Here is an 11,928-nt window from a genome sequence, read left to right as displayed (position 1 = left end):
CGGTTCATCAGATTACGAGTCTACCACTCTTAACCACTACACCACACTGGCAAGAGCTGGACTCCCAATGCTTGGAGGGCTGCATGTTCCCCCAGCTTCCTGCATTGAGCCTCTTCTGTGCACAGCGAGTTCCGTTATTACGATACACAGCAAAGCCACTCACGTAACTTGTTTTCCTCTAGCTTTATTATCAAATACATTAGGGAAGGGGGAAATGAGCATCTCAGTCCTGCTGCTTGGCCCGCGAAGCTTCCGCATTAGCGCGCAAAACTGCACCAGGGCTTGGGTAGGGGCGCTGCTGGAAGAGTGGGCCAGCTGCCGTGGTATCTGCGCCAGTCTTGGCTTCGTTTCGTTTCGGCAGCCCAGTGGACCAGGTTCCCCTAGAATGGGAAAGAGCAGGGATGTCAGAAACAATGTTAGCCAGCCACACCTCACGCTTGGCCTGCTCTCCGTTATAGCATCGCTGACACATAGCCCCTGTTTTGCCTCAGTTTCCCTGCCTGGATGGCAATACATCTGTGCCCCTGCTTTTCATTTCCTAGACTTCACTTTAAGATAAGGAGTCGAATCTCTCTATGTGAGTGAAGACACCTTAAAAATACCATCACACTTTCAAAATTCTATGAACAATGTACAGAAGCAACATTCAGGTTTATGTGTGTGATGCCCAATGTTACAGGAGGTCAGTAATTTTGGAGACAGAATTAGGCTTCCCAGAAACAGCTTTTAAAAAGTAAGTTTCTAGCTCCTGATGAGTAAAAAATATGCTTCTCGGTTTATGGGCAATGGCTGCTACAACCTTAGAAGGCAAAGAAGTGGCTGAAAAGGGTTTTCCAGGATTGGGGTTTTTACTGCTCTGTAAAGTTCTCTTTTTTGTTCCTTCCCACGGCTAGAACAACTTCATTGTGAGATTATGCAAAAACCAAGTTAAACTCTGCAAATGTTATTAACCGATGGAAGCTTCACAACTCTGCCTCTGAGGGCAACATTTTAAGTACTTATTCTGGGACTAGTGCTTTAATCATCTGTTTCTCATGCTCTAAGATTTGTCTGCAATGGTGGTCCAATTGCTCTTAGACAGCATTGGGCTGGGGTAAGAAGGTTGCTCGCTGGGTTAAGAGGACTGCAGCAGGAAGTGCAGAGGGGACAGGCTTGTGAACACTGAAAGCTCTTTTTAATGATTTCGCTGCAATTTTACTTACCAAGGAAAACTAAATGGTATTCATTTAGCCAAAATACCTCTTGACTTCCCTAGTCATGTTACAGCTTTTTAGCACCCTTCGCTTTTGGAATTCGATAGCTGAAAATTTCAACACGCCCTGGTGCTGAAGGCTGAATCCAAGACCTCCAGCTTGCAAAGCACAAGCTCTGCCAGTGAACCGGAGACCTCTGCCCATGCCTGTGGTGCCCCAGTCTACCATTGCTGAGCTCCCCACCCTCCCATTCTCAGCAGACTCACCGGGGAGCATCCGAGTAAGCGCTGGGGTCCATGGGGTCAAGTTCTTCATCCTTCCGGCTTGCTGTGGAGGACAGACAAGAGGAATGCAAGAGTTTGGCCACTGCCCACACTTCCCATGCTCCCCCTTCCCCATTGGCAAATGGATCCCAGAAGCCCTCCCTCAAGTCCTTGGGAAATCCTTCTGATGGCAGGGTCCCACGGTAGGGAGTGGCCCTTACGCTTCTTGCTCTTGGGGTAGGGGGCCAGCTCCTCCCGTCTGTGGTAGCGGCGCTCCTTCAACTCTTCCCGCTCCACCTTCTCATGCAACGAGTGCTCCATTTTCTCCTCGGCATCTGGGGGAGATACATGAAGCTTGCATTACAGTACTCAAATTTAGCTTCCCCTCGGCCCAAACCTGGACCTTTTTTACATAGTAAAGTCACAACTGCACTTGTTGCTGGGCTTCGAGAATTCTCCAGGATGTATGAAAATTGCCATTTGCCACGTCTAAGAAATCTCTGGAAGGTGGATTAAGTCAGGATGTGCTAAGCTACTGAAAACCAGTCCAGAGGTCCAAAATCCACTTAAGAGTCCTCATCCGCTGCCTTCCAAAAACACATTGCTATCAAAGCAGAAATCCCCTCTCCCTGCACTCTCTTAGACACTAGATTTATGGAGTTGCCAACTGATCATGAAAGTCAGCTTGGCTTGCTCCTGTGTCTTTAGCTGCAACTTAGTGTGTAGAGATCAGCAGATGAAGTTTTTCACGACTTAGAGATAAAGTGTTATCTGCTGGTGCAGAGATTAACTTGGTGGTTCTCAAACTTTTTTCTCTGGGCCACACATTCAGAATAAAAATTTGCTCGTGCCACACCAATTTTTTAATTGATAAGAAATACATTGGGAAACAAAAAGAAACAACTCCTAGCAGTGCTTTATTTACAACATAGAACACAACTACAGTCCACCATATCCCTATGGCTCAACGCAGATAAGAAATGTAAAATATGCTTGATAATATCAGACATGCATTAACCCCAGCAACCAAATATCAGATTGCACAGGACCGGGGTTTTTCTCCCTCTTCCACCAAGCTAGACCCAAACCTTTCCCCCTTAGCTTCACCTCCACATCATTCAAAATCAGCACATGCAATCCAAAAGCAAATGTAGGCAGCCTCACCTAAATTGCTCTTCAGTTTCTTAGCTGCTTTGGTCACCACCGAGCTAGGATCATTGGGCGACAGCCACGAAACCAGATCCGTCTTTACGTTCCAATAGTAAGGGAGGCCGCTATGAAAGAAGACGGGAGATGGTTTCATCCATTGCCATTCATAGCCAATGCCTGCATTACCAAACCATGAGTAAGCCACCATGCTTTTTGTTTTGGCCCCGTAGGGATGAGGAACCTATTGCCCTCCAGATGTTACTTGGCTTCAACTCCCATCAGCCCCAGCCACCTTTGCCATGAAGGCTAATCAGAATTGCAATCCCAACAGCCTCCTCATGCCTGTCTGTGGATTTCATAGGCCACTGGCACTCACTTCAGAGAATCTCAGGAACAGGAGCGTCAACTGCTCTCATTTACCAGGACACACACTCCTGTTGTTTCCCTGGACAAAAGTGAATGCTGGAGCTAGGGTTTCAGTTTCATTAACTAAATAAATATCCTGGCTTGCTTCTCACCCACCAACCCCTTTCTGAACAAATTAAATGGATTCTTAATTGTCTTCCATCCAGGCACTGATGGGCCCGTTTAGCTTCAATAACTCTGCAGTAAATAGGACTCCCAGACACTGTTGTGCTTTCTGTTTGTTCCCTTGTAACTTATTTGTTGATTTATTATTTGGGGGGAGGTTTTGTTTGTGTGTGTGTGTTTTTTTCTTTTCTTCTTTATGTATTTTGTATTTTTATCTTGTATTTTTATTCTGCGAACCTCCCTGAGATCTATGGATGAAGGGCAGTATATAAATTTTATAAATAAGTCATCATGAATATGAGATTAACAGATACATTTTCCCCACCACACACTTGAAAGCTGAAACCATAATTGAGAACTATTAACTATAACCTCACACCACCATTACAAGTCTAGTAGGATATAACAGCTTGACTAGTGCTGGGAGTTCGAAACTCCCATTGTTCTAGGCACATGAGCGCAAGCAGTTTCTGAGCTCTGGGTGCAGTACTGCGCTTAAGAGTGCCTAAGATTTCAGATTAAAACTGCAGAGTGGAAAAGTTAGGGTTCCAGGTGGAGAAATCGAAGTTAGATACAGAATTGTTAGAACCAAAGACCAAGGTACTATCTAGAATGTATAACTTGCTGCTAAAATGGAATACACAAGACGAAATGGTTAAATCGGCTATGATAAAATGGGCACAGGACATTGGGCATAACATTATGTTTGAGGACTGGGAAAGGTTGTGGACCACTGGGCTGAACTTCACCGCATGTAATGCTCTGAAGGAAAATGTAATGAAAATGATATATAGATGGTACATGACCCCAGTTAAACTTGCCAAAATATACCATTCGTCTGATAATAAATGTTGGAAATGTAAAGAAAATGAAGGAACATTCTTTCACCTCTGGTGGACATGCCCTAAGGTGAAGGTCTTCTGGGAAATGATATATAATGAGCTGAAAAGGGTATTTAAGTATACCTTCACAAAGAAACCAGAGACCTTCCTTCTGGGTATTGTCGGCCAGAAGGTGTTAAAGAAGGATCGAACATTTTTTATGTATGCAACAACGGCAGCAAGGATTCTCATCGCAAAAAACTGGAAAACTCAAGATCTACCCACACTGGAAGAGTGGCAGATGCAGCTGATGGACTATATGCAACTGGCCGAGATGACTGGCAGAATCCGTGATCTGGGAGAAGAGAAGATGGAGGAAGACTGGGAGAAATTCAAGATGTATCTACAAAAACATTGTAATTTGGTTGAATGTTAAGAAGGATGCTAGATTATAAAAAATTGGCCACCACTAAACTAGATTTAAATTTGATGATAAGTGAGACTAAAGAAAATATAAAATTTTTTGGAAGAAGTGCTAGATTATATTTGAATGAGTGGACATGAGATTGTAAACAAGTTGATAATTTGTTTGGAAAAAAATTTTAACGATGTAAATGGGAGCGGGAGACGTGAGGGAGTCCAAAGAAGTGTTGAAATTGTTGTGATAGAAGTAAGATCGTTTATTATTTGTGCATTTATATTTAAAAACTTTAATAAATATTTATAAAAAATAAAAAATAAAACTGCAGAGTGGAAGGAAAAGAGGACCATTTTCTGCCTCCCCACTTCTAGCTACTCTCTGAAGACTGGAGAAGAGACCCTCTTAAGAATATACGGGGAGGTGGCCTGGGGAAGGCCTAGACCATGTGAAAAATGAACAGAATATTTTAGCTGCAGTTCATTCCTTTTCAGCTTTGTATTCCTGTTATAAAAAAGCATGCTTGGACATTCCGTTGCTGCACCCATAACCTTGGCTTAAGGTACTGTTTGCCTCCTAGCTGTCATATCTCAGTTTTTAACGCTGCTGAAGACATGCTATCCTCTTATCAAGAGGTGGGGAATCTTTTTCACTGACAACCTTCCTGGGGTAGTAAGCAGTAGTGGACAGGCTAGAGGCAAGGAGGCGGCAACATTACAGGCATATGTGCAAGAAGGGCTGGGGAGGAGTGTAGCTCTCAACCTGAGATTCCCCACCACAGCTCTTACCAGGCAGGGTCAATAACTTTGTACCAGTTCGGTGGCAGGTTCTCAATCCTAGTAGCTTCGTAATCAATGTGATCGTCATCATAATCTTCTGCGATAATTTCTTCCTCTGGCTCTGACAGAAGAGAGGGCCCAAAGGAAACGGGATTAGGCTTGGAAAAAATATGTGGGCAAGATGTAGTAAAGGCTCATGAGCCAGATTATTTGAGATGAACTGTTCTGTTCTGTTCCTTTATGCAAAGCCTAGACAAGCATCCTCCACCTCAGGGGTAGGCAACCTAAGGCCCATGGGCTGGATGCGGCCCAATCGCCTTCTCAATCTGGCCCACGGATGGTCCAGGAATCAGTGTGTTTTTACATGAGTAGAATGTGTCCTTTTATTTAAAATGCATCTCTGGGTTATTTGTGGGGCATAGGAATTCCTTCATCCCCCCACCCCCAAAATACAGTCTGGTCCACCACATGGTCTGAGGGATGGTGGACTGGCCCACAGCTGAAAAAGGTTGCTCATTTCCCTCCCCAAAATATAGTCAAGCTCACCACATGGTCTGAGGGATGGTGGACTGGCCCACAGCTGAAAAAGGTTGCTCATTTCCCTCCCTAAAATATAGTCCGGCCCACCACATGGTCTGAGGGATGGTGGACTGGCCCACGGCCGAAAAAGGTTGCTGACCCCTGCTCTAGCTAACCAAGGATACCTCTGTACTTACCAGGCTCTACATGCTTCAGGAGCCCTCGCCTGGCCAGGCGGGACTGCAGAGCCACTGGCAGTGGCATTAGGAACTTTAGGAACTACAGTATTCAAGCTGAGGCAGGTGGACAAGCCTTTCCTCTAGTTCCCTGTTCCTAAGCAGAGAAGGAAAAAAATAACGCATTACATTTTGTGACATTTGAGTATCTCCTCCTTGCTTCCTACATTCCAGGAATAACCTGTAAGCTTCCCTGCCAGAGTTTCTACTCCATTCTTCCCACATTCTTTTCCTGACAACACGGAGCTACACAAAACCTTTCATGGCACTGCCAACTCCCATTCCTGGGAGTTTGGTGACAACTGCTGCACCACACATGCACCTTCATGGACAGTTTAGGAACTAACATGAACTTGTGTGTATGAGCAAAGGGAAAGGGCCTGATGCAATCTGTGGCAGGGGTCTGGGGAAAGTTGTTTGACTGAATAGATTCAATGCTTATCTGTCTGCCTTTGTCTACAGGTTAAGTTTCATCCCCTTCAGCGCACTACTTCAGCTCATTGCACTCTCCAGTTTAGCAGAAATATCCCGGGATTTATTTGAAGCATTTAAACCTGCCCTTTAGCCCCAAAGGCTCCCTAATCACTTCCATTACCACTTGTTTCCCTTAAGCCTAGGTGAATGAGAACGTTTTTGCTCAACGCCTAAACACAGATAGTGATGGCGCCAGGCATGTCTCCCTGGGGAGCACATCTCATAGACAGGCAGCCACTGCTGAGAAGGCCTGTTCTCATATCACCACCCTCCACACCTCCCTCAGAGGATAACGCTGGCAAGGTCCAGGTTAGAGGATCATACATGGGGCTAGTTCTTGCTGAAGTTTCATTAGTACATCAAGCTTGCAGCTCAGCAACATCTGAGGCCTAGCGCTCACCGAACTGGTAAACTCACATCTGAGCTGTGCCACTTTAGACAATGCATGGGTGCTGCCAAGGGAAGTGGTGGGCAGGGAGAAGGCTCCCTGCATGCAGAAATCTAGCATCCTGGCAAGGGCAAACAACAAGAGTCCTGACAAGTATATAGAAACCTATATTTCGTGGTTCCAGTTACAGATAGGTAGCCGTGTTGGTCTGCCATAGTCAAAACAAAATAAAAAATAAAAAAATTCCTTCCAGTAGCACCTTAAAGACCAACTAAGTTAGTTCTAGGTATGAGCTTTCGTGTGCATGCACACTTCTTCAGATACTTCTGTTTCAGTGTATCTGAAGAAGTGTGCATGCACACGAAAGCTCATACCTAGAACTATCTTAGTTGGTCTTTAAGGTGCTACTGGAAGCTATATTTCGTGGGTTCAGTAAAATACTCAGTGGTCTGTAATGTGTCAACCTTCGAGGTCCCATATAATGATAATGATAATGATGATGATAATAATAATAATAATAATAGAATTATTATAGAATAATAGAATAATAATAGAATTATAACCGCACACACACACTGCTTCTGATGCAACACAACAAGCCGTTCTGGAAAACATTCGGGAAGGGGGTTTGAGCTTGGTTGCCTTACATGCTAGCTTTCTACGTGCAAGGTATGGCAGGCGAGGCGCCCGTTCGCCGCCTCAGGGAGAGACAGCTCGACCCTCAGCCGCCCCCCGCGACCCCCCCCCCCACGGCAAAGGGCCTCCCCTCAGGACCCCAGCCCCATATATCTCCCACCTACCGCGGCGCAGCCAACCCGCCTCCCGGCAATACCCGCCGCAACGCAAGCCGGGGAAGCTCAGTCCTCCTTCGGGTCGAGCGAGACTCTCTTTCATCTCCCGCCCCCAGCACGTGACGCGCCTCGACCAATCATCGTATAACGAAAGCATAGCCCGCCTGGGCCCCTTCCCGTCTTGAAAGTATTTGAGCAATAACAGGGCTGGGGGGGGGGAGGGGGAAAGCCCATCCCGTCCAATCCCAAGAAAGGCATCCCAACTGGGCCCACCCACTTTCGACTTACTCTTAGCCAATCAATCAGAGATTTGGTTTGCTTCTCCAATGAGCGGGGGGGAGTGAAGCCCCCGAGAGCCCGCCTTCTCTTTGATTGGCCGCGGGTATTGCAGCGGAGGACCATAGAGGCAGTAATGAAGAGTCGTTCACCGCCATCCATCCTCTTTCTTGGCACTTCTGAAGTGACGTGGAACCGCATCTCCCCTGCAGAGTGACATTCAGGTTTTGCATCCACAGCAGTGACTAGAGGAGCAATGACTGCTGGGAGGAGCGCAGAGAGAAGAAACGCATCTGAATTGGGCCCACCTGCATCTGCAGCAGCACAACCAGATGCCTTCATTTGAAAGAAAACATGTCTCTCCCATATCAGTCTCTAACAGCCACAGCCAGTGTCGGATTTACATACAGTGGTGCCTCGCAAGACTAAATTAATTCGTTCCGCAAGTTTTTTCTTCTTGCGAGTTTTTCTTCTTGCGAAGCACGGTTTCCCATAGGAATGCATTGAAAATCAATTAATGCGTTCCTAGGGAGACCGCTTGCCAGGCTGGCGGTGCGGAGAAGGGCTTTTCTCCCCACCGCAAGCCTTCAGGACAGGTACGGGAACAGAAGGGAAGGCGCGCAGCGCTACTCCTCTGTTCCCGGGGCTTGCGGTGGGAGGAGGGTTTTTCCTCCCCATGCCAACATTCAGAACAGCATTCTGAAAGTTGGCGGTGGGAAGGAAAACCCTCCTCCCACCGCAAGTCTTCAGGACAGCCATCCGAAGGCTGGCGCGGGGAGAAGGTCTCTCCACCCCACCGCCAGCCTTCGGAGCAGCCATCCCAAGGCTGGCGGCCAGAGCAGGTCTCTCCGCCCCACTGCCAGCCTTTGGAGGAGGTCCGAGGACAGTGGGGAAGATGCGCTGCGCTTCCCCGCTGTCCCGGAGATTTCCCTATGGGCTTTCGTCTTGCGAAGCAAGCCCATAGGGAAATTTGTTTTGCGAAGTGCCTCCAAAACGGAAAACCCTTTCGTCTAGCGGGTTTTCCGTCTTGCGAGGCGTTCGTCTTGCGGGGCACCACTGTATAAGCTAAAAAAAACTAGAGTCATACCTCCTGTTGCGTTTGCTTCAGGTTGAGCGTTTTCAGGTTGCGTCCCGCAGTGACCCGGAAATAACGGAACGGGTTACTTCCGGGTTTTGCCGCTCGCACATGCGCAGACACTCAAAATGACGTCCCGTGCATGCGCAGAAGTGGCAAATCGCAACACGCAGATGTGGGTTGCGTTCTGCTCAGGTTGCGAACGGGGCTCCGGAACGGATCCCGTTCACTTCAGAGGTACCACTGTATAGCTTAGGTCCCTGCTCTCTTGAGGGCCCCCAAAAATGTAAAGGGAAAAAACCCAGAATGTACATTTCCGAAATATAAGGTAAAAAAATAAAATAAAACCTACATACAGCAACAATGTTTTGTGTTGTGTAGGCTCCTATGATGTAAGTAATGGGCCCCGTCTGCTAGCCTGCTCCCTAAAATATCACTGGTTTGCTCATTTCTATAATATAGGGTGTCTACATTCTGCATGGACTGGTTGCATGGCAACATGTGCAAATAGATTTGGAAACCTATTAGGTCCATAAATTACCATATAACATATATTCAACACAAAAAACAGCAACAAGACTAAGAACAGCTGGACATTACCTTCAGTAGCTTAGGGCCTCATCAAACCTTAATACGGCACTGGCCACAGCAGACACTAACTCTCCAAAATTTGGACTTTACCTTCGAAGACACACTCCTCCACTGCCTCCAACAAATATACTAATGCATGTGCATATACATCTTCTTTGACGATCCCTCGCAGGCGAGTAAGATTGTCTTCCATGAACAAGGTCTTAACAGTGAGTCTGTAAGGATCCGTACATCCTTCCACAGTGGGGACATAGGTTTCTGATGGAAGTTGATCATGATGAAGGTTTGCCAAGCATGCCTTCCACTTAGCACGTTTCTCCCTTTCATCCTGAGTTTGAGTGTCTTCAAAGTCCATTGCACTTGCACCTTTGGTAAAGGCTGTTCTCCAACTGGGGCGCTTGCAGGCCAGTGTTTCCCATTTGTCAGTGTTTAGGGACACGGGTGGCGCTGTGGGTTAAACCACTGAGCCTAGGACTTGCCGATCAGAAGGTCGGCGGTTCAAATCCCCACGACAGGGTGAGCTCCCGTTGCTCGGTCCCTGCTCCTGCCAACCTAGCAGTTCGAAAGCATGCCAAAAAGTGCAAGTAGATAAATAGGTACCGCTCCAGCGGGAAGGTAAACAGCGTTTCTGTGCGCTGCTCTGGTTCGCCAGAAGTGGCTTAGTCATGCTGGCCACATGACCCGGAAGCTGTACGCCGGCTCCCTCGGCCAATAAAGCGAGATGAGCGCCGCAACCCCAGAGTTGGTCATGACTGGACCTAATGGTCAGGGGTCCCTTTACCTTACATACTACATTTTTAAAGATTTGCCTTGAGAGAGTCTTTAAACCTTTTTTGTTGAGCAGCAGCATTACGCTTTCCATTGTAAAGTTTGGAACAGAGTGGCTGCTTTGGAAGATGATAATCAGGCATCCGCACAACATGGCCAGTCCAAAGAACTTGATGTTGAAGAATCATTGCTTCAACACTGGTGATCTTTGCTTCTTCCAGTACATGGACATTATTTCACTTGTCTCTCCAAGTGATGTGTAAAATTTTCTGGAGACACGGTTGATGGAGGAGTTGGGAATGGTGTTTATAAGTGGTACATATACACATACCACAGAGCTTCCAATATATAAAGAGATGCTATGTTGCATCTAAATCATTTTTTTTAATGGAATGCAGGCTTTCTCATATATATAATTTATTTTCCATTTAACATTATACATTCACATCATCATTATCCACTATACCACCCTGGCTCTTCAGAGCCTATCAACTTCCTTCCCTCCCGCCTCATGGCTTTCGAAATTAACCTTTATAGCATTGCAATTTATACATTTTCCATTTCTAATTACACTCATTTTAGAATGGCTAAAAAATTTAAATAAATATAGAAAGGTAGAAATTTTCTCATTACAAGTCTTCAGACAACCCTGCTAGTGATGTTAATTGCTTACAATAATCTTTTAATAATAATAATAATAATAATAATAATAAATTTTATTTATATCCCGCCCTCCCCAACCGAAGCCGGGCTCAGGGCGGCTAACAACAATCAACAATCAAACAATCAGATATTCACACATTCTAAAAATATTACATTATAAAAATCAATTAAAATCAAATTTACTCCAGTCCTTTCGGAATACTTGATCATGCTGAATTTTTCCTGTTCAGCTTCGCCAGTTCCGCAAAGTCCATCACCTTCACCTGTCATCCTTCCGTTGGTACTGAATGCAGGCTTTCTCTAACCTTTCCTATCTCTAGAGTATAGAAGAGCCCCTTTCACGTGACTGAAGCCGACCAATAGTTGGTTGTCACCTGACTCGGTCCCCGTGTTGTCTTCCTCCCCTGTCACGTGATCCGCGGAGCCTGCGGCCGGAAGCCATGGAGGAATATGCCCGGGAGCCCTGGTAACTGGGAGCGGGGGCTGCCGGGGGCTCAGCGGGGCAGGGAGGCGAGCTTGACCCGAGGCCCCGCTTTCCGGCCCGGGGAGCGGCGGTGGAGGGTGGGGGGCACGTCCGGCCCGCGCCCCTTCCTCTCCGGCCCCTCTCCTCCTGCACCGACACAACAGCCCTGCGAGGTCGGGCCGGGAAGCCAGCAGCTCCGGGCTCTGCCCGCCCAGCTCGGTGGCTGAGGAAGGGCTTCCACCGGGGGCTCCGCGGCCCCAGCTACGGACAGCCCAACAAGACGTATTTTTCTTACAATTCCCTTATGGGATATCTCATGGGTAGGCAACCTAAGGCCCAGGCGCCGGATCCGGCCCAATCGCCTTCTTAATCCGGCCCGCGGACGGTCCGGGAATCAGCGTGTTTTTACATGAGTAGAATGTGTGCTTTGATTTAAAATGCACCTCTGGGTTATTGTGGGGCATAGGAATTCGTTCATTATTTTTTTCCAAAATATAGTCCCACAAGGTCTGAGGACCCCTGCTGAAAAA

The 11,928-nt window shown here is 46.9% G+C and overlaps 2 protein-coding genes across 2 annotated transcripts in view; one reads left to right on the top strand and one right to left on the bottom strand.

Annotated features, from left to right (window-relative positions):
- Nucleotides 1-168: 168 nt before the first annotated feature.
- On the bottom strand, nucleotides 169-7,728 carry PQBP1 (polyglutamine binding protein 1). Its single transcript, XM_081845650.1, has 7 exons — nucleotides 7,572-7,728; nucleotides 5,871-6,006; nucleotides 5,164-5,275; nucleotides 2,621-2,730; nucleotides 1,678-1,791; nucleotides 1,460-1,520; nucleotides 169-380 (listed from the first exon to the last, which is right to left on the bottom strand). The coding sequence occupies exons 2-7, from the start codon at nucleotides 5,935-5,937 to the stop codon at nucleotides 224-226; spliced, it is 621 nt and encodes a 206-aa protein (XP_081701776.1). The 5' UTR covers nucleotides 5,938-6,006; nucleotides 7,572-7,728; the 3' UTR covers nucleotides 169-223.
- Nucleotides 7,729-11,292: 3,564 nt separating this feature from the next.
- TIMM17B (translocase of inner mitochondrial membrane 17B) overlaps nucleotides 11,293-11,928 on the top strand; it is a 13,044-nt gene continuing 12,408 nt past the window's right edge. Inside the window, exon 1 of the mRNA XM_081845681.1 lies at nucleotides 11,293-11,401. Coding sequence (XP_081701807.1) covers nucleotides 11,376-11,401 — 26 coding nt within the window. The 5' untranslated portion in view covers nucleotides 11,293-11,375. The remainder of the gene's footprint in view (nucleotides 11,402-11,928) is intronic.

This window comes from Podarcis erhardii (genome assembly GCF_964252035.2).
Source record: "Podarcis erhardii genome assembly, chromosome: 17".
In the NCBI taxonomy this organism is placed as follows: domain Eukaryota; kingdom Metazoa; phylum Chordata; class Lepidosauria; order Squamata; family Lacertidae; genus Podarcis; species Podarcis erhardii.
Note: the sequence above shows the minus strand (reverse complement) of the source record. Positions and strands in the feature narration are given on the sequence as shown.